We start from the raw sequence: 24,149 nt of genomic DNA on the forward strand, positions 1-24,149 counted from the left end.
TTACAGGTAAATACTTTTCTTATTTAAAATATCTTTAACTTCACTACTCAACAGCCACTGTACGACTATTAATTAAGAATGATTTATCTTTGATATCTGAGTGTTAGAAAACTGTTACATTTTTAAAGAAAATATATTTATGTATAGAGCTTAATAATTACAACAGTGAAATTTTCAGTTTTCAAGTACTATGTCTATATATATAGTAGTAAAATTCTTTCCTTCTTTGTGACTGAACATTTTTCATTACTTTATTAATTTACTGATGACTCCAATAAAATAGCGACACAAAAAGACCTCTGCAGCAGAAAGGCAAAAGAGCAAAAATGGTAAAACGAAAAAAAGGTTCTGCATTAATCATGTTAGCAATTTCAGAGGCACCCTCTAAACCTGTCACTATAGAAGTCAACAGACGGTCTTAAACAATACACAAGTATCTATATGATATGTCAAGCGCTAAATCGATCCGACTCTAGAAAAAAACATTTTTCAGGGTTGATATTTAAACAAACAGTCGATATTCCTATGGGTACTAAGTGTGCACCGCCTGGTTTGGTTTTATTTAATCGTATGAAGCAAAATGCATAGTAAATCTCAAAGACAAAAAGAAAAGGTATCTTATCAAACTTTTTGAGAATACACTTTGTGTTAGATATCTATCTGTTAATTTCACTTTCAAATATGATAATTCCCTATATTTTCCTTCCATAAGTTATATACATTATCTTAATCCCAACGCTGTAAAAAAACAATGATTTTGTTATATCGGAATGAATTGTAATTTTCACAATTTATAAACAAATTATCGTCGACCAGCGACATTAATCAATCATATCTTAGTATAGATTTGGTGAACAGATATACCACATACGTTGAGATGTAATCGGCAATTTACCTCTGGAAAGATTTTAGGATTATTTGGGACAATATGACACGAACAACCATAACTAACCTTGTATACAGAATGGACGTTTGTATCCGTTTTTACATCGACAGGAATGACTCATAAACAGATTGTAGCATGTTTCGTTTCCCGTGCATGGTGATGTAGAACATTCATTTCGACCTAAAGAAACATGTTTCAATTAAATGTATAGAAAAGTCTGAGATTCGATACTAGTATTCATCATTAAAAATAAAATATTGTGTTTTTCCTCTGAAAATTTAATTTGATGTTCCTATGAATATAGTGTGTTGACATATCCCAAAAATATACATTGCCCAAAGATTCCAAAAACCAACAGTATCTAACAGTCGGTTAAAAAAATAAACAATTCTTACATGTTACTCGTCTATAGCAGGCGACGCCTAAACTGTCAATGCACTTGTCTCGTTGCTTTTAGGGTTCATGCGAATCCTTCAGTTGTTTTCACTTTGTATTTTCAAAATGGATTTGAACATCGATAAAATATTGTTGCTTCTTACTTATACTTGTTCCATTTGCATATCAGTATAACTGTGAAAAATTTGGTTGACCTGAGATGAATATAGCTATTCTATTTTATGTCTCTTTCGGTAATATAGCTCCTAACGTTTTTTATTATTTATACATCCCTAGTTTTTAAATGATTGTGTTTGAACGTTCCTGACGAAGGTTGATCCAGTAAAGCGCTCCGGACACACGCAATTCATAAATAGTTAATTTCATTTTTTATCGCGACTTTCGAGAATAAAATATAAATCATTGGGTTTTGTTAAGTTTAAATATTTCTGCAGTCCTTCTTTAAAATAGACAAATTCAATTTTAACAGTTTTGAAAGAGATTATGTGTAAACTTGGCAGAAAACCTTTCAATTGGTGTTTTATATGCCATTAGTGCTCGATATAATACTAGCATTGCAGGAGTAGATTAACATGTAAAATCTTACCTTAGATGAATTTGGCTATTTTTTAAGGTATTTTTTGTCATATAGCTCTTCAACTGTTTCGGTACTTATACATCCTCGGATTTCAAATGTTTGGCTTTGAGCGTTCCTGATGAAGGTAAATCCAGAAAAGGCCTTTCGGACGCATGAAACTATTAAACGTGTTGTTTTCAATTTTTTATCACAGTTATCTGTATAATTCTACCGACTTAATTTTGCTTTATGATTGCTGTGATTTTTTTGATGCTATTCATCTTTACAATTACTCAAAGTATATTAAAAGATCATAACCAAATGTAATAAATTTCGCCTATCCCCAATGAGAGTCTCGGGAACAATCATTCAGAAGCTAAAATCAAAACATTTGTGTATACATTCATCCCCCATTCATTCATTCATTAAATCAATTCCATCAATCCATCCATATCTAACACAAACAAATTTCTATGCAACACACAAGTAAAACACTCCTTCAAATACCTAATACATCAGTATTATGGGGGAACACAAAACCTTACCAGCAACAATTACATCGACACACCTTGGTTGACTTGTTATTCTGTAAACAAATAATATAAATCAAATTTCTCATTAAAAAAAGGAAACCCAACAATAATTCTTATATGAAAATTCATTATTCTTTCGTATTCCAAATAAGATTTCATCTATGATATGCAAGTTCGAATTATATATGTGGCGAGTCAAGAAAATGCCATAAATTTATTAGATACACTGACTTCTGATCTGACAATTTGTCATCAGAATTGTTAATCATTGTAAGTTCTGGCATATCAACACGATACTTTTTTTGTAAAGGTGAAATCTCCCCTTTTTTGTAAGGGAGGGGGAGGGGGGTGCTTCTTGGATTTTGTACTTCCGAATCTTTTTAATGTCTTTTCATAATTGTTGTTTGATCGTATCTGATGAAAACAAATCAAAAAGGCACGCAATAACTAAGCTTTTCTATCTTTTTTTTGCTAAAGCCACGTGGTAACTTCGTTTTTACCTTCAAAGAAAGATATTTCCCACTTTATAAATTTTAATAAAGAGATATTTTACGTAGAACCTATTTCACGTTGTTTTTCATAATATGTAGTGTAACTATGTGTTACTGTTATTAATATACAATCAACATTCAAATAAACTGCTAAATAAAGGACACCAGTCCTGTGTGCTAAAACAAGTTAGTGAAAGAGTGTGTTTAGACAAAATAATGAATACTCAAAACTTACCCGTAATTATTCATACCCCAGACACAAAATAAAGCATCACCGATCATGTCTCTAGGGGTAACTTTACAAATCTCGTAAAGTCGGGTTACATTTTTTCTTCCATTGTCATCTGGTAGCTGCTGGTATGTGCAACCCTTAGATAAACTAACCAGAAAAGATGTATTGCTAAAAAGCAAACAAATAAAAAAATCATTTTGATTTTAAAACTTTTATGATTAGTAGATCACACATTTTTTTCTTTCTATGTTTAAATTGAGTTTAAATAGAAATTTCATTCACTAGAATTGATTAATTCTTTACAAAGAAGAGACATATACCTTTATCAGGAACACTAAACCTTAACCTATTAAAGATTTTCTACCCCAGGAAAAGATTACTTAGCTATGACAAACGAGACGATTTTAATTTTGAAATTATAAATTCCCCCACCTCAGCAGCAATGTACCAACTTCACCTGCATATGGGATATACATTTCCAAATTCATTCGATATTCAAGAGCTTGCAGCTGCTACTCAAACTAAAACGTCATCAGTGTCTGAGCAGAAAGTTGATGAACCAGGGTTATGTCAAAGAACGTCTCGTCCTTTTTCTAAAAAAAAATCATCGGAAGATACAAAGACCTTGTTGACAAATATTCCGAATCAACTTCACAAATAATACATGATGGTCTTAAAGTATAGATTCTAAGTAATGAAAAAAGTTACCGAAGGAAAATTCAAAACGGAAAGTCCCTTATGAAATGGCAAAATCAAAAGCTCAAACACATCAAACGAAAGAAAAACAATTGTTATATTTCTGACTTGGTGCTATAGTGATCTTTTTATTGGCTTTGTGTTTATTTTTAACCTTTACAATTAAGTCCATTTTTGGTAATATCCTTTTGGAGTGGCTCGGTATTTATACAACCCGCCATTGTGTTATTGTGCTATGGTCATTTTTGTATTCTTGTCTTTCATTTCTGCTTATGTGCTTTGTCCATAGAGTGTCTATATGCCATTTTGTTTTTCTTTTTTAGCATAGTTGTTTGTTTTTATAGTGATTAAGATTATAACACAATGTTGACTGCTGTACCAAAATGTTTTACATTTTACCTATTATGTCTATTTGATTTGCTCATACATTGTTGTCAATATAATGAATCATACAAGTGGGAGGTTTAGCTAGCTATAAAACCAGGTTTAATCCTCAATTTTTTTACACAAGGAAATGCCTGTACCAAATCAGGAATATGACAATTGTTTTCTATTCGTTTTCTGTGTTTCAGCTTTTGATTTTGTCATTTGATAAGGGACTTTCCGTTTTGAATTTTCATAGGAGTTCGGTATTTTTGTTATTTTACTTAGCTGTGTTTTCCAAAACTCTTCGGAATTTTGGGTCCTCAATGATCTTCAACTTCGCACTTTATTCGGTCTTTTACGTTTTTTGATTCGAACGCCACTGATAAGTCTTGTTTAGACGAAACGCGCGTCTGGTGTACAAAATTATAAGCCTGGTAGTTTTGGTGAGGTGTTTTTGAAAGCCACGGATATGTAAATACGCTACAACTATAATGGCTATATGACCGTAATAGTTGTACACACATACTTTACATCTAACGTTTCCAAATATACACCATTAAGAAGTTGTGGCATATTTGTAGGGTATGGTACTCGAAGGTTTTCAGGTACCGTCAATGACACAAATTTCATATTGGTATCACAACTGGTTGGTCCATTTACAATATGTATAGTAAACTGTAAGAAATAAAATCAGAATAAATATTTATTATATAAAAATGTAAAATTGGTGTTTGTGAAGTATAATCTTTAACTTCATAAAAGGCATACGTGACTCACACATCCATGAGACAGCGATCAAAAATAGGATTTTCCATACCATATGTCAAGCTCTGAATGGAGTTTGACAATTTTTTATAAACAGAGCAGGGACATCATGTCTTAATCCGTTGAATTAACAAATGTACCTACATTTCAATAGCAGCCACGTGAAAAGGCAATTAATGCAATCAAAACCTATGTTACAGGCGACAACAAAAATACTACACATATCGTACCAAAATGGTTACAAAAAAAAACTGAAACTCAGGTCAAAGTAGTTCATTAAAAATACTAAAAATAGTGATATTGGCTATTACGAAATTACAGAAACAATACTTGTATACTCTTGAACGCTATTGAAAATATAAAATTATTGATACTATATTTTGCTTCCAGTTTCGTTACTGTTTCAATTACATCTATTTACCTGTAAAGGAGTGCTACTTATTTTTTGTTGTGGTGTTACAGCTTTATTATTCACGAAAATACCATATCTTGGGAAATCGTCTACCATTAATGTAACGCGGTACCTTTGACCAGGCTGGTAACCATTTCGAGTGCTAGCGTAAAGCTCAATTGTACATGCTTTCTGAAAGATATATATATTCAAATGTAAAAACTAAAACAACTAGATTTATGACAAAGCAATATAAACAGTCTGTAACACTTCACAGGTAAATTTTTTACAAAGGTAAAAAAGCTTCTTATCAATTATCGAAGTTCAAAAGAGTGTCCGGATAATTTTGAAAAAAGTTGACTAGTGATACTTTGTCTATTTTGAAAAAGCTCGTCAGAGATACCAGGCAGATAATTTAGTACGCCAGACGAGCGTTTCGTCTACAGAAGACTCATCAGCACGCTTGAATTAATATGATTGGAAGGCCAAAACCAAATATTAAAAAAAAATGTTCCAGATAAGGCTAAGACAATCCATATCTTGGGGAACGAATAATTCAACATTTCAATAGCAGTAACACAGAAAAGCTTCCTGTTTGTTAAAGTTCAACAGCATATTTTAAAGCGAATTGTCAAACAACTTTAGATAAGGAAATGTTTAGCTACCATCTTTGTGTACCTGGTTTAATTCAGCATGTGGCAAGTCTGTACACGACTGACCACAGTCTTTGGATTCCGCCCATCTGCAAGCCACCCTGTCATCATCCGGATCAATTACAGGTATTTTTATCACTGTCTGACAACTGTGCTGTATTCTTTAAGATGAAATTATTGTGATGTTTGAAGTTATATGATGAGTAAATGGTAAGATCAGATGAATAGAGCAAACAGGGTCAACATTTCCCCCAATTTTTCTTTTTAGGCGATATTTTAAGGACGATGCAATATATCAGGTCGTTAAATCCATTTGGAAGCGTTGGATTTAGCAAACTCAACACTTTGTAATATTCGTTATTTATGTCATGTTGTCTATTTGGAAATGGTGTTCAAATTTCTTTTTGAACTGAAAGTTTTTTTGCCCCTCCCTCAAACCTCCAAACTTACTCCTTTTTACTGTGCTGTACTTTAACATACTTGCAAACTTTACAAAAAACCTTAAGGATTATTTTTATTATTTACAGACTTGTCTGACTAGTCAAGGCATTTGTAAGGAGTTAACTGCTATACTAAAAGCTAAAGACACAGCACTGTAAAATCATGTTCATGCTTTCATTTAATTATAGAAGTCAGATCATCAGGTGTAACTTAGATAACATTACTACATGTTCCAGATACTAATAACTGAACAGATTTGGGATCAAAATATATTACTAGGTGAATCCACAGTCCTTTGAAGTAATGTAGAACTAACAAAATATATAAAAAAAAATGATTTGTACGCGATGGAAAAGAAATATTACTAAGCATGTCATTTGAATTGTTCGAAAAGCTAAGGATTTTCTACCCCGGAAATAGATTACTGGAGCTGTATTTGGCAAGTAAAGGCAACAGTAGTATACCGGTGTTCAAAAGTCATATATCGATTGAGAGAAAACAAATCCGGGTTACAAACTAAAACCGAGGGAAACACATCGACTACAAGACAAAAACAAAAGAACAACGGGGACACTGAAGTGTAAGAAAAACAAACGCCAACATACATAGAAAGGAACTATTTCATAACAACTGCCATATTCCTGACTTGGTACAGGACATTTTATGAAAAAAATGGTGGGTTGAACCTGTTTTAATGACTAGCCAAACCACCCGCTTTATGACAATGCATAAAAATATCGTTAAAATGACAACACTACGTGACAGAAATACAGCACAAACACACGTAAGAACATTCATCACAGAGAAACGCACAAACAAATAATATAATAGTCAACACAACATGCAAACATCAACGAACATATTCCATCAACGACAGACACCACAGGATATCAAAAACAGTGACGCGCTTACGTAACTAACATGCAATCTCGAACTTTATACAATTATTTTCACAATACTAGTCCAAGCAATTTTCATGACAATGATGGTATTGAAAGGCAATTTTATAATTATTTGCACTACAAACAATTAGACATAACACATTATCCAACCGAAACAATAACAGAAACATCAAAAATAAATACATGAATGTTGTATGTAGAAAATACCGAGACACGTCGTATAGCAATGCAAATTCACACTCGATATAACAGTCATATTCGGGAATATGACAATGATGGTATTGAAAGGCAATTATATAATTATTTGGACAACAAACGATTAGACATAACACATTAATCAACCAAAACCATAACAGAAACACCAAAAATTGATACATGAATGTTGGCTGTACAAAATACCGAGACACGTCGTATAGCAATGCAAATTCACACTCGGTATAACAGTCATATTCGGGAATAGGTCACGTGCGGTACTAGGAGACTGACAACCTAGATGTTAAACCACAATCTAAGACGTGGTAAAAACGTCATTAGTTAGTTTAGACAGATACATCGTATAAATCAACCAATTCGTAATGGTGTCCATAAAATTTACGGAGTGTCATTTTTAATCTGTCCTCCTCATAACTCTGTTGGAGCAGTTTCTGCGTAAGGAGCACACTCTTGTATATGAAGTCAGTATAGTGTGAACATGCACGAACATAACGTATCATTTCAGATATGTAAACACCATACGACGGAGCAGAGGGTATGTTACTGCTGAGAAATGGTAAATTGATAATTAGGAAGTTGAAATCATCCCGTTTGTCATAGATTTTCAAAACCTTTCAAATGTTGTGGCCACCAATGCTCAACAACTTCGTATTTTATTTGTGTCATAACTTTTTGATTCGAGCTTCACAGATGAGTCTTTTGTAGACGAAACGCGCATTTGGCGTAAAAAAATATAAGCCTGGTATCTTTGGTGAGTTTTTGGACAACAACTTAGAAAAAGGGCAAAATGTTCGCGCTAGTGTTCTCTTTTGTTTGCTGCGGCTGAAATATTTTCCTTATGCTCTAAGGTAAGTAAAAAAAAAGACTTTCAGACGCATCACATTAGTTAAATTTAATTTTCTAGCACTAGGTCGATCCCGCTGCTGGTAGATTGTTAGTCCTCGAGAGTATCATTAGTCCAGCTATTTTGAATGCTTTGCAAGTTATATATAAGGTTCCAACTCCCTCAGGCAAAGTTGACCTTAGATGAATTTGGCTATTTTTTTTAGGAAATTTTTGGTCATATAGCTTTGTAGCTGTATCGGTCCTTATACATCCTCGGCTTTCAAATATCCGGCTTATAGCGTTTTCGACGAAGATAAGGTATCAATACACAGTTAGAAAAAAAACTTAAAATTAACACTCATAATTTTTAACCACCCTCTTTCTCTTGCTTTCTAACAAATAAGGCTAATATTTGTGTTATGCATGTGTATATTTATGGAAAGAGCATTTTCCATAGATTTGATTTCCAATAGTTATAATGGTGAAATATAATCTCTTTTTAGTGTAACCATGGCAACATTCTGCATTTATTTAATACAAAATATTGCAAAAAGGGGGTGAAAATGTCACAAAAGTCCCCAAAATTTAGTCCAAAGGAGAATTTCAATCCATTAGAGTGATACCTTTCCTGAAACCATAGACATTTATCTATCAAGAGGTCCAAAAAAATCATATGCATTTCTGCTCATTTTTCCATAAAACTGAATTGAAAAGTTCGAGGGTCAAATCTTTTTTGAAAAACACTACAATAATTTCTGGACCTATGGGCGGTACGGATGAGAAAATACAGATTGTCAAACAGAAAAATGGCCTATAAAAGATGCAAAAAAACAATCTTGATGTTCATATAAACCCACTTAGAAGGCTATATCATTCTTCAACTATCTAAAAATCAATTTTATTGTACAAAAACTTTCATATTTAAAAAATTCACCATGGCCAAAATGTCAAACTAAACTTCTAACTGTGTATTGCTACCTAAATCCAGAAAAGCGGTTCGGACGCATGAAATTGATAACGTGTTGTTTTCATATTTTATATATAACGTTTCTTAACCAGTCAGGATTGAATTGGTGGTTTTGGCTATTCGTTTAATGTCCTTATACTACACTTATATAGGTATTCAAGAATGTATTCATCTTTTTCTTTCAAATTTCATATTTTGGTCAAGAAAAATAAAGAAAAAACTTTTCAGACGCTCAATATTTAAATAGTGTTTTACTTATATTATCTAGCCCTTGAAAGAGATTGTGTCCTGAATTACGAGATACATTTCTCAATTAAAAAGATAATCAAGAGTAAAAATATTATATTTCTGAACCATTTTATCAATATCTTTTTTTTTCTATTCAGAATTGAAAGGATGATGTGTTCTCTTTAGAAGAAAATGCAATTTGTTGTGTCACTGTGACGTCAATAACATGTCGAAGTTGACATATTTGATCATAAATTGGCATTTTACATATAATTTGGATACATTTAAATATATTTAAAAGCCTTACCTAAAAAGATAAACGTATTTATACAAGACTTTTTGTACCATAATAGCTTTTAAGGTAAGTTTAACTCTTAAAAATGAGGACATTTTCGCAGTTTTATTTAGGTACAAGAAATTTAAAAGTTTTGAGAAAATATTGCCGACAAAATTCAAAAATATAAATACTTATATGTGACAGGCTTAGACGAAAAAGTAATATAAATTGCCTAGAATTTTATTTAAATCATTTATTGAAAAACTCCAGTAGCTCATAATTATTGCAGTCCATTTTTTCATCTAACATTAACGTCCAATTGCTTTGAATAAACTTAAATTTTTCAAACTATTTTTAAACGAATTGAAAACTTACCCTATATATGGGGGCGACGCAGATATAGGACTGGCATTTGGCATATTGGTATCATTTCTAATGTATGTGTTTACTGCAATCTTCAGCACAACACTCATTGGGGTCTTGTCAGTACCCGTTAATATCCAGGAAATATTATTCAGCCTAAAAGCGTATGATAATAAGATTATTATTTATTGAAACAGTTTAAACAAAGCTTTCACCACATTTTCAATTTTTATTTGTCCCATAACAATATACGAATATCAGTTGTTGTCGTAGTAAAGTTTCATTATATGAATAAATGGGTATTTTTGGTAAACTTGTCTTGTTTTTCTTTGCTGATTCATTGATATATATCAAATTTTCATCGATAATAGATTTGTTAGATTGACATTTCAACCTTAAATCAGTTTATTCACTCAATTAATACCATACCTTAACGTAAATCTGGGTATGTTTGACAAGGGAATCAAAAACTTGTTTTCTCCCTGTTCGTATGATGGAGTATTGCTAACTGTGGTCAAAACATAGTTTAGGTTGTACTTTGTATCTGTGATTGTTCCATTGTCATATTGCCAGAAAATGTTGTCATAGATACTAGATGGTTTAGTCTTTCCTATATCTGATGATGAACAAGGATTCCCACAAGGACCTGTGTTTTTCTCCCATGTTGTCCTACATATAAACTGTATTTGCTGCAAAAAATCCATAATGTTACAATTAGATAATGATTGATTAAAACCATATTCAATCCAAAAATAAAAAAGGCTAAAAAATAAGTCAATTAGCAATTGCTTCTAGGAGATTTATTGGTAACCTCGGATACTAAAAGTCCACTAGTAGCAGTACCGACCCCAGTGGTAGCTATTAAACATGGTGATGCAGATTTCCAGGCGTACAAAATTTGTGTCTTAAATTCTTTCTTACTTCGTATTTGATTTTAGCCTTCCTACTGGATTAGAGGATCACTGTTGATTTTTATGTACACGATACGCGCGTATGGCATTCCAAATTATGAACCTGATATCTTTGATGAGTGTTTCAAACCACTGGGTTAATACCACTGCTGGTGGCAGTTTCGTCCACGAATGTACCACCAGCCCAATAGTCAGCACTTTTGACATGCAATACCATTGACGTGTTCATTTTCTGAAAGTTTACTGTTTATGAAATGTTAAATTATTCGAAGTAAAATAATGTTTCTACCAACAAGCATAAATTGCAGTAGCCGTATTTGGCAAAAGCCTTTCGGAATTTTCGGTTTCTGATGCTCCTCAACTCGTACTCGATTTTTGCCATCCAGCGGGTTAAATTCAAGCGCCAAAAACTAGTCCTATGTAACGAAACTCGGGTCTGGCGTACTTTTTTTATCCTGCTACATCTGATTAATTTAGTTTTTAGAATTATATTCATAAGTTTCGCTCGACACAAAATATTTAAAAGCAAAAACAAAATCTGTTTATATATCTTTGACTTTCAAAAATGTTGGTATCTAGCTTTCCGATGAAGGTTATCCCAAAACACGTGCTGTACACGGAGAGATAATGGCATACGTCTTCGTCGGACGGAGTTGTTATCTTAGTTTTAGTACAATTACATAATTCCTAAACTTGAAATTTACAGAAAATAATGAATTAACTTAAGCATGCCGGTACTGAAGTAATGACGAGTGGCGAAATGCTCCCTCGGGAACGCCCCAGTGATAGTAATAAAGCGTACATATACGCAACGGTTTTTGGTACAAACGCCACATGATTATTGAGTTGATATTGTCCAACGGTATTTACTTTTAACAAAGTTAATCAGAGTAATTGATTAGTGTTTTACTCGCTTGGCTTTTAAATAATTAATAACTATATTTCTGTTCTTATTTTCTATTCTATAAACTATATATATGCATTTACGCTACAGATCTACCTCTTCCAGTTTTGGCTACACGTGCTGTTCTTATCTATCAAGTAATGAATATTCAATAGCTATGTAGGCGTGTCAAACGCGATAATGACCAGCCAGTACACAATGCTATGATTTCATTAACCAGTATTAAAGGGACATTAGCTATCAAATTCATGTTCACCTATTTGACTCAAATTCTCATATTTGATTTATAACATACTTAAACATATATCAGATTTACAAAAAAGTCTAAAATAAACAATCGATAATGCATGGACTCGATAAATATAAATGGATCGCGACCACGTGCAATCGGATTTTTCTAGGTCTGTTTGATTTCATATTATAGGTTAAAAAGTATGTTTATCATCGTTTTTACCTGTATAAGAATAATTTTTGGTAGATCGAATCATTCAAGCAAATGGTTCATCCTTGTTTCACTTGCAATGTTCTCATTCTTTTCCTTTTAATAGGTGAACACGCTTAAATCATGCGTAACCGATCTCTAGCTAAGGGGTTAAATAGAAGGTCACATGAATACGGATTCAATGAGGTCGAATTATTCACTTGCAAAGCGAATAATTCATCAGCGATGTTTCTTTGCTTATTTTGACAAAATTGAACCAAATTGGTGCTAAAAGCAAATTATTATTTCACTATTACACTTTCATTAATGATTGAACAAAAAAAAATCCTGTATCATTTTTTTTTATATCTCGTAGGTAATGCCCCTTTAAAAAGATAAATATAACATCCCCGCCCAGAGGTGGGGCGACAGCCTTAGGTGCTGTGTACAAATTTTTGTAGGTCACGTGGTACGATTTTAGCATCCCTCGACAATTTTGAATCTGGAAATGATCGATTTGTTCATGTTTTTATATCAAATATACTCTCTTGCACTCGCAGAAAATATAGAAAGTTATGAAATAAAAAGATTAATCAATGATAGAAGATCACTTTATATGAATTATTTTCTTTATGTTTTTTTCTTTTAAAGTAAATTCTATCAATAAAGAAATGCACTGTAATGGCGGGAAATTGTATTCGGTCTCTGCGAAATCACGAGGCACAGATTTTTGTAAATTTTACAAATGTCAGCACGTGAAAATCATTCAAATTTATGTCAATTAAAGAACACTATTCTAACATTCTAAATATTCTTAAGTCTCCTTAAGTCTCCAGCCGTTGCTTCGTAAAAAGTCGCTAAAATATGATTTCCGGTAAGTAAAATATCCAAAATATTTGTTAAATCCGCGATTAATTATGTTATTTTAGGCATATAAACTCTTATGTATTTTAATTATTTTGAAAACAAAATGAAAATTTTGTCTTAGGAATAACCATCATGAAAAAATATAGTTTTTTATAATTGAATCGTGCATTATATGTGTATTGGTTTGCTTAATTGCCTTCTCTCTAGTGTTATCTCTGTTCTGTTTACTGAGAAATGACGAAATAATGAAATATTTAAAAATTACTATTTTACAAAACTTTGTCCCGATTAGAAACTTTAAACCGACTGAAAAAAGTGAGAATTCAGTGATTATCGATGTCGAAATTTGCCCTTGGTAATAAACAGTCAGCCTGGATATAGATATGTTTATTGCCAAGAAATAACTTACAAATTTGTTTATTATGTATGTACAAAGTATATGTATATTGCATGACCAGCCCTTCTGTATATTACTTGTTTTTTTAATTAATTCAACAAATTTCGCTTGTCAGGTATCATTAACGGTGATGTCCACAACACGAGTAGTTTGATATAAATGACACAATACCACCGCGACCGATCGATAATATAAGACAAATCTGCGTGCCGTGTGCAGAGTGTCGTCCCTCCTCTAATCCCCTCCCACAAATTAGAAATTTCTAAAAATTTCCTACTGGTAAATAAAATCTGTATATAAAGATAATCAACAATAATAAAAAAACTGAAACAATCTATAAGCAAACTAATTGTATACACACCATACTAAAAAAAAACGATATTAAGATAGGTACTTCTAATTTATTTTTTTAAATTTAAAACTTGTACGAACTTTGTTGACCAAAAATAAAAACAATATATATAAAAGATTTTGAATAAAATTTTCTTTTTCTTCACAAAAATATGCAGTTAAAAGAAGTACTATGTACAAAATGGATACGAAAACAGAAAGCAATAAAAAATCATTTAATTAGTACTGATGATCATGGTTTAAACAACGTAATTAACTTGCAGTTTAATTTTCGGTTTTTTAAACTTTGTTTATCTGATTTGTCAAAATGACAAGTGTGCATAACATTTATAGTTACAAATCAAGTAACCTAACCCACCAAAGCTCATTAGAACTCATTCTGTAGAAACTACAACATCATTAATATCTCTCTGTGAATATCCAGACATAGATGTTCGATACCATTGGTCGTCAAATTTGACCATTAAACTTTGACCGCGTCCTCCACCATAATAGATCCGTGTTTTACTCGCTTGGCTTTTAAATGATTATTAACTATACTTCTGTAAGTTCTGTTCTTATTTTCTATTCTATAAACTACATATATGCATTTACGCTACAGATCTACCACTCCCAGTTTTGGCTACACGTGAATATTCAATATCTATGTAGACGTGTCAAAATCGTATCAAACGCGATAATGACCAGCCAGTACACAATGTTATGTTTTCAATAACCAGTATTAAAAACATAAATATAACAAGAGGTGGACGATACCAAAGGGACATTCTAACCAAAAAGTCGAAAACAAACAGACAATTCCATGGCACAGAAACGAAAAACGACAAAAAGACAAACAAGCCTACAAAAAAAAAAAAAAAAAAGACTTAGCTATGGCAAGCCGTTCTCGTCAAAACTCTGTTAAAACAATTTTTTCGAAAAAATTACACACTGAGATTTAAGAACCTAAAATAACTTCAGAAAATAACACACTGAGAAATCGAAATTATACACTGAGATTTTAAAATAACACACTGAGATTTAAAAAAATGAAAAATACACACTGAGAATTTAAAATTACACACCGAGATTTTAAAAAGACACACTGAGATGAAATAAATTGAAAAACACACACTGAGAATTGTTAATTACACAAAGAGATTTCAAAAATACACACTAAGATTAATACGCAAATTACTAATGAATATTCATGAGATTAATAATTCAACAGATTAATATCTTGGTGTCCCGAACTGTTGTCATTATAATGGAATGCGGTTCCTACAACCAACATTCGTACTAAATTTCAAGACTAATTAAATTTTTTTTCTATCTCATATTCATAAGTTTGTTGCCTATAATTCAGATTATTACTAACAGTTTATCGGTATTTTTTGCTTAAAACTGTTTAAGCATGGTCCCTTTTCAAAAGTCTTCCAACTGTTACCCTGATTTTGCAAGGCAATCTTTAATATTTTTGACATGTTAATATGCTATAATAGGCACTTGGGAAAAAATTAATTGTATTTTTGCAGAAATGTCCAATGTTTTCTTATAATTTTAATAAAGTTTTTCACCATTTGTTTATATTTTGTAATGAGAGTAGGTGGGTATTTTTCTTGTTCTATTGGTCTTTAATAACGTAGCTTTTCTATACGTTGTATTTTTAATGTTTTTTTATAAAACATTGAACGCCAAATTGAAGGGCTAACGAGTTCTGTACCCTAGTTGTTTTAAGCTTGTAATAGATTCAGATTAAGTATGCTAATTAGATATGTGCGCATAAAAAGTGCGCACAAATCTCAGTGTGTAATTTTAAATTCTCAGTGTGTAACTTCAAATTCTCAGTGTGTGATTTTCAGTTTATTTCATCTCAGTGTGGCATTTTGAAATCTCATTGTGTAATTTTCAATTCTCAGTGTGTAATTTTCAATTCTCAGTGTGTGTTTTTCATTTTTTGTAATCTCAGTGTGTTTCTATTTAATTCTCGGTGTGTAAATTGTTCGAAAAATGGTTTAAACATAGTTTTGACGAGAACGGCTTGCCATACTTAGCAACACAAACTCCATCAAAATTTGGGGGTGATTTCAGGTGCTCCGGTTTTCGTAATAGTGCAGTCTTTATTAGAAAACATTTCTGTTATATTTACAATGAAAACGATATTATAAACATATTTTGCTTCGAACAATTTTACAGTATTGTACTATTAAAGCCATCATTGTACAATTTCACAGAAGTGCTATATCGTTTACTGTTTATAAAATCACTTTAAACCCTGCATTCGTTTTTTTTTTCTTTTAAGCTTTTATCAGGATTGTATCATGTTCATGAAAGAAGATTATAGACTGGGATCTTGAAATATCCCAGCGCGATAACTAATCAACTTATCTTAACTTAGTGACAGTTCAACTTCAGAATTATCATATAAACTAGCTAAGGTATGGTACCATAAAAATACCCGTGTGATATGCATACAAGGATGCAATAAGTTTCTCACTTAAACCAAAATAAGAAAAAAAAGTAGTCGTCCTTATTTGTCACATTTCTTTATAATTTGAATGTATTATGACGAATTCAAACATGAAGATTTTACTTTTGATAAATTAATAAGGTTGATATTATCTTTAAGCCATTCGTGTCTGTCACTAAAGGGATTATTTGTCATTTTTGTTGATCAACAGATTTATTAAATATATGTAATTTTGTTTGACATCACTTGAATAAAGAAATAATCGTTAACCCCTGCAGTATTCGTGGATAAGACTCCAGGCACGACCAATGTTAACATAGGTTATTTTTATTAGCATGTTATGAAAGAAAATTTAAGGTGTGCTATAACCATTTTGAATAAAGAATGTGACATTTTTAATATTACTTTAAAACTTTACATATATTATCAGTAAGCCAGGAATTTTCTAAAATGTTACTAAAATTTATTTTCAAAATAGATAACCCTGTTCAATAGCAAATATTGAATAACTATTGGTAAATTATTTCAAACTGTGGTTTAAAAATACCCAACATAAAATCGCCATAAAATGAGTCGAAAAATAGAGATATCAGGGAACCAGGTTTTTATATATTCAATCTTCCAGCTTATAAACACTTTCTGGAAATTGTTATAATAGGAAATCCAGTTTGAAAAACTGCGTTTAAAAGTTGTTTTTAAGATTTTTAATATTTTCAGTAGATTTAGCTCGTTATGAAGTATCGAGACAAATGTGATTAAAAAGACACAATAGAAGTTTTATCAAAGCCACTATCATTTTGTCAAAATTGATATAAATTGTGCCAATGAATTAGATAAACACAAGAACGATCTACTTTTTACTTGGTGTAAAAACAATTTAACAAACTCGAAGCGAATGACAAGAGAAATCGAGGAATTATTTTTTAGGTGTATATGACAAGTTTCCGAATATTACATCTTCAGAAACAGAATTTATATATTTATGAATATTAACGTTATATATGAACATCAACAGTAAGAAAAAAAGAAAGGAGAAAACACATAAAGGTATATTGGGATATATTCTAGATCAATTAATCTCATTATACTTCGTCAAAATAAATGTTATTTGAAATATTAATAATGGAAGTATATGTTACCAAGTTTATTTTACACCTAGAGGTTTAGACAAACTCAACTTTTTTAAAGGGTCATTTAGGGGAAATGTTAATAGAAAAAGAAAGATGATCACTTTGATATCAACACCATAAAAGCCAAACAAAAAAGACAAAAGACGACATCTTACAAACCACTACATACAAAAAGATTTATCAACATGAGCCCCTTCAAAATGAAAGCGACCTCTAGTTGGTGGGAAACGTATGCAGTTCTTATTCCACTAGTGCTACCATTGTGTTGCTCTTGGGAAGTAAAAAATTGTGATTATATGATTTCGATGATAGTAACATTAACGGTGCAAATTTTAAAATGCACAAGATGATGCGCATTTCAACAATTAATGTCTCTTCAGTGATGCTCGAGGTCAAAATATTTTAAATCAAAAACTTATTCAAAATTGACGAGTTGATCAAATCAAAAAAGGACAAAAAATATAGACAAAGTCGGGCAAAGAATCAGAGCTTTGATTGAGGAAGATGTATCCTAAATTTAAGATAACTTCCATAATTTTGTAACAGCAAAACAATATCCGTATATACGTGAAGCTCAAATTAGAAATGAAGGGTAGAATGATGACTACAAACCGGGCATGTAAAAAATTGTTGGAAACAAATACTTTTAACATATATATCATTTGAACTTGTAGCTTTTATCAAAGTTCAGTAAATAATTAATGAAAAAATTGGCTGATCTATTTTTATGCAACAAATTAAAACTATAAAAATCTAATCTAAGCCCAGAATTTCAATATGCACCGACAAATTGGGAGATTTTTTGTTTTGTTTTTGTTAATACAAGGCAAGATTATAAAAACACTAAATTTCGGCATCTTAATTTCAAATAAGAAAAAAAAAGAACACACTTTTGGTTATCCTTCTGAATTCCATTAGTTTGGATGTGACTTGGCATATCAAGTACTACGAAAAAAATTGTTTTTGTCAGTCATGTTTTATGGACTTTAACCTTTTTGAATCTACATTGAAGTTCAGTATTTTTTTTATACATTTTTTTCTTAAATACGATTAACTGTTTTCAAGAAGAATTGTGAATTCCTTTTAGATAAAGAAAAATAAATTATGTTCTTTAACTATTTTTACTAAAATTGTCAAACAACTAAATAGTATTTTTCAACATAACAGTGGTATTTAACGTTTAGTTTAAGTAGTTAGAAAGAACAATAATATGTCTATGCTTGTGAAATTGATATCATCACTTTGAATAGCCACCGTCTTTGCTTATATATAGCATTTCTTATATATATATATATATATAAAAAAAATAGGCAACATAATATACATTAATTTAAGATACTTTAATGTTACATACAAATTAATAGTTTCTTTTTATCTCACATCGATACTTACATGATGCTTGGGAATAACTCTCCAGCTTATCGTACCGCCGAGAAAATGTGCTTTCACAAAGAATAAGTATGGAAGCATGCCAAAAATAACAACCCTTTGATCCATTGGTTATATCTGTTTTTAAACAAATGATTCTGATATACGTTATTTATATCCTCCTGATGTTACGTATGGAGATTTTTATGTGCAGTTGGAATTTTTACTTTCATATTATTTTCCGACAAAGTGCAAATCACTCAGAAACGATAAACATATGTATTAATATTGAGATAATACCATACTCTGATATATACTAATAATGAATAATAATCAAATCAATATTAACATTCTACTTGACAAAAATTGACTCGTGAATTTAATGTTGAATTACATTTATTGTAAATTTTGACGTTTCTTTTTCAGTAAGAATATATTTGTTGTTTCATTTATAACTTATAGTAGAGTAGATTTAACGGTATTTCGCAAATGTCACAACCAAGCTAATCTAGTGTAGATATAAAACATTTTCTTTACATTCTACGACATACTGTGAATGAGAGGCGAAGGATACCAAATAAAGGCAACAGTAGTATACCGCTGTTCGAAATTCATAAATCGATTGAGAAAAAAACAAATCCGGGTTACAAACTGAAACTGAGGGAAACACATCAAATATAAGAGGATATCTACGACACAACAGAAACACAACACTAAAATGTAACACACACAGAAACGAACTATAATATAACAATGGCCATTTTCCTGACTTGGTACAGGACATTTTAAGAAAAAAATGGTGGGTTGAACCTGGTTTTGTGGCTAGCCAAACCTCCCGCTTGTATGGCAATGTTAAATATAACATTAAAATGACAACATTACATGACAGGACTACAATACAAATAAATGGGAGAACATATAGGACAGAGAAACATACGAATAATAGCTAACAAAAGGTACCAGGTTTAAAATTTAATACGCAAGACGCGCGTTTCGTCCACACAAGACTAACCAGTGACGCTCAGATAAATAAAGTACGAAAGCCAAAACAAGTACAAAGTTGAAGAGCATTGAGGACCAAAAGTTCCAAAAAGTTGTGCCAAATACGGCTAAGGTTATATGTCTGGGATAAGAAAATCCTTAGTATTAAGAATAATTCATACTTTTGCAAACAGTAAACTTATAAAAATGACTATATAATAGATAACATGATAACACCGAAGTGGTGACTAACTACAGAATAAAAACGGATACATAAAACAACATAAACCAGCACATAAAAATTCATAGTCGAGTTAGCCAAAGAGATCAACGCAAAAAAAGTGACGTCACATTAGAATTTCTGAAATTTCCCCAAAAAAGGATAGAATTAGAACCAAAGAGACATTCAAGCTCATAAGTCGAAAAATAAAACTGACAACGCCATGGCTAAAAAAGAAAAATACAAACAGACCAACACCAGTACACAAAACACAACACAGAAAACCAAAGACTGAACCACACAAACCCCACCAAAAACTGGGGGTGATCTCAGGTGCTCTGGAAGGGTAAGCAGATCCTGCTCCATATGTGGCATCTGTCGTGTTTCTCATGCAATTACAAACCTGATGATATGTCTAATTCGGTAGGCCACATAAGGGAAATGGGACGAGGTAGTAGTTACGACAATTGGGACATATCCATCGTCATCTGTTAAACAGATATTCAATAACGGTCAACCAACTCGTGATGGGGTCCGTAAAATTTACGAAGGAATGACTTCAAGTTCACCACTTGGAACTCTTGGTTTATCGAATGGAATATCGAATCAACTGGGAGATATATATTCCGTATGCAGGCTCTGCTTGAATGTTGCTACATAGAAATGGAAAGTTCACAATTGGAAAGCTCATCTCTTTTGTCGTAAAGTTTTGTTTTCACCCGACCCTCATTGTCAATTTCTAGATGTAAGTCAAGATATGAGGCAGACTTAACTGTATCTATTGTATCCTTTATCTCAAGTTCGATGGGATAGATGCATTCAACATCGTCACCAAATTTTGAATTATCTAATGAGAGAACATCATTTATATAGCCGAAAGTGAAGTTAAAAGATACTGCTAACCAAGTTCCTGTATGAAGTCAGCCTCATATGAATAAAGGAACAAGTCGGCAAGAAGAGGAGCACAGTTGATTCCCATGGAAATGACGATTGCTTGTTGAAAAACACGACCTCCAAAAGTAACAAATATGTTATCAATCAAGAAATCAAGCATCTTGATAATGTCAGTTTCAGAGAATTTTTTGTTTGAATCAAAGAACGATTGGTCACTCCCTGTGACAAGAAACTCGTACACACGAAGGCCATTCTTTTGCATGTTTTCAACCTTTACTGTCTTTTTAATATACTATATAATAAAATATTAATTTTCGCGAACCATTTAGGTCACAGAAATTCCAAAAAATGGCATCAGTAAGGAGAGTTGTACAAATGATGTGAATACACAGAACCCGGATCCAAATTATCTTTTACTAAAAGTATTCATCATTTTCTGTTTTGTATGTACTAACAACATTTCATTTTTTTACAATTTCGATTAAAATATTATAAAACCTGCAGTTCAATAGGTCACATGCCCCAAATAAACATTCCCCGATTGGTCGAACTACTGTGGCCTCGGTGTAAAGCAACGCAAGCCTCGATGTAAAGATCACGCTTCCAAAAATAGAGGTATGTCCAAACTTAACATTCCCCGATTGGTTGAATTGATGCTCGATGTAAAGCAACGGAAGCCTTGATGCAATGAAGAAAAGGGGTTGACAGGATAAACGTAATCGTTATAAATTTTAACTTCATGGTTCTTATGCAAGCAAATTTAATAAACAATGATTTTATACAGTTGTGTTATTGTTTTCACCTTACATAGGGCAGAGACATATATACACATGTGTATATATGTCTCTGCATAGGGCTTTATTTCTGATCTTATTTCTGTGTACACAATTCTGAATCTACATATTTCACCTATATCAATATTAGGTAATCCGTTTGGACGATTCCATATACTATTATGTTTTAGGGTTTTTTAGCTTCAGTGTCGAGTTGGTGTATAGTATTGAGGGCTATCTGCGAGAAATAAATCTTTTTTTCGGATATATTAACTAAATTCAAAACCAATATAAAAATAGTTAACACATATATTTTATGTAACTGAGTAAATTGATCGGAATGTGAATGATACATAAACCTAAAATTCGTTTTGGTCTATCCCAGTGATGACATTTGCGCGGGAATTTAGTCCATTGACATCGTAATATAATTTACTTTGGATTATAATTATCTTTAGATGTAATGTTACAGGATTTAATGTGAAATCATTTGTCTCTTCTTTTATAGTACACGAGTTTGACGTCAGGTTTGTACACATGGAGTCTCTAGTCTAAAAAAAGCCAGTGACAGAACGATAAACAGATATTGAGATAAGCAACTGTCTAGGGCCAAGTAAGGGAGGTGAAAAAGCCAGTATTACGCAGAACGATAAACAGTTACATAGACGGATCCAGGGGGTGGGGAAAATTTGGTTGATTTTATAGGGAAGCAGGGGCGGATCCTGCCATTTTATAAAAGGGGGGTTCCCAACTCAGGACAATGGGTGTGGGGGTTGTGTTCCAACTATGTGTCCCCATTCAAATGCATTGATCGTCCAAAAAAAGGGGGGTTTCAACCCTCGAAACACTCCCCCGGATCCGCCACTGGGGAAGCATGACGGGAGTGGGCAACCCTTAGGTCAGTCAGCGGCCACCCCCCTTTTATGAAAAGTTGTGGATCCGCCACTGAGATTTAAATAAGCAGGTTTTCTTTGTGTAGATACCTTAAAATATCACCAACTGTGACTGAGTACACAATTTGATTCATTTTAGCTCATTAGCTGGGCTCACTCGCTAAAAAGGTTCATTGCGGGCCTGCTCACTGGCTAACATTTTACGATATTCATGACTCATGTAGAAAAGCCTATAATCTATACATGTGTGTGAGGAGTAGTTATCAAGCTTCCTTTCGTCTGTAAAAACTGTCTCAGGCCAAGTTAGGGAGGTGAAAAAGCCAGTAATAGAACGATAAACAGATGATCAGGTTTTCTTCATATAGATCCCTTAAAATATCCCCCACTGAGGACACAATTTGATTCATTTTAGCTCATTACCTGCGCTCACTCGCCATAATAGGTTCATTGCGGCTTACTGGCTAATATGTGTAGAAAAGCTGATAACCTATACATACATGTACATGTATATGGTCAGATCATATGTTTTCGAACGTCATATGAATTTGTACTATGCATGCCTTTTCAATGGAAATTGTGACGACAGTATGCATTCTTAATAGCACGAAAAATGATGAGAAGAGGATACATGTGTCAACCAAAATTTTTCAGCAACGTCAAAATATGTGAGGACACCCTATCAAGATCTATCAAGCTTGTGTTCATGTTGCGTTAAAACTGTTTTAGGAAGGTGAAAAATACCAACAACATAACAATAAATAGATAATCGATATTGTAAAATATCAATGTGTTGAAAAGCCAATGATCTACATATATACTTAAATATGTCAACCATACAATAAAACTGATTTAATTTACACCACAACTGTTGAAAAAACCTTTATGTTTATTTAACTTATCTCATTCTAGTCCATTCAACTGACAGAATCGGTGTACATTTCATGAACTCTTTAATAACAAGAATCATCATGGACTATTCTTTATAGCAATATCTGTTAGCCATTTAGGGGTCTTTTGCATTTGAAGTTTAGTTTTAGTGGGTTTATTTTGCGAAAAAGAACTCAATTTCCAGATCAAAGTTAACATTTTCTATATATTTTGCTGTGTCAAAATGACCTAATAAATATAAAGAACAGTACCCATATAGACCCAAAAATGATATATCACATTCTACACATGACATTTTAGCAGGAAAGACTGCCATTGGAGTATATAACTTTTAACCTGTGTATATATAATTAAAATACGATAATAAAATTCATGTCTTTTTCAGGACCTCTGATCCAACCATGTAGTATGGCATGTTTGTGAGATATGGTTTTGGTGGATAGGATGTTCATGAAGGACCTGTAGTACAAAGTATATCACTGGATTGAGCTCTTTGTCTAAGTGTATTATTAAAGTGCTTT

At 32.2% G+C, this 24,149-nt stretch overlaps 1 protein-coding gene across 1 annotated transcript; it reads right to left on the minus strand.

Moving 5' to 3' along the window:
• Positions 1 to 10,885, minus strand: LOC127736986 (uncharacterized). Its single transcript, XM_052247542.1, has 9 exons — positions 10,611 to 10,885; positions 10,194 to 10,337; positions 5,991 to 6,126; positions 5,343 to 5,504; positions 4,683 to 4,831; positions 3,098 to 3,262; positions 2,384 to 2,424; positions 953 to 1,066; positions 1 to 65 (listed from the first exon to the last, which is right to left on the minus strand). Exons 1-9 carry the CDS (start codon positions 10,883 to 10,885, stop codon positions 1 to 3), a joined length of 1,251 nt encoding a protein of 416 aa, XP_052103502.1.
• Between the last annotated feature and the right edge of the window lie 13,264 nt (positions 10,886 to 24,149).

Source organism: Mytilus californianus, unplaced genomic scaffold (assembly GCF_021869535.1).
Source record: "Mytilus californianus isolate M0D057914Y unplaced genomic scaffold, xbMytCali1.0.p SCAF_4, whole genome shotgun sequence".
Lineage (NCBI taxonomy): Eukaryota > Metazoa > Mollusca > Bivalvia > Mytilida > Mytilidae > Mytilus > Mytilus californianus.

Coding starts and splice junctions, on each gene's coding strand:
- LOC127736986 (XM_052247542.1), bottom strand. CDS start 10,885: ATGGATTTTTTGCAGCAAATACAGTTTATATGTAGGACAACATGGGAG. Junction 10,338..10,610: donor ATACCCAGATTTACGTTAAG/GTATGGTATTAA, acceptor ATACGCTTTTAG/GCTGAATAATATTTCCTGGA. Junction 5,505..5,990: donor CACATGCTGAATTAAACCAG/GTACACAAAGAT, acceptor TATATCTTTCAG/AAAGCATGTACAATTGAGCT.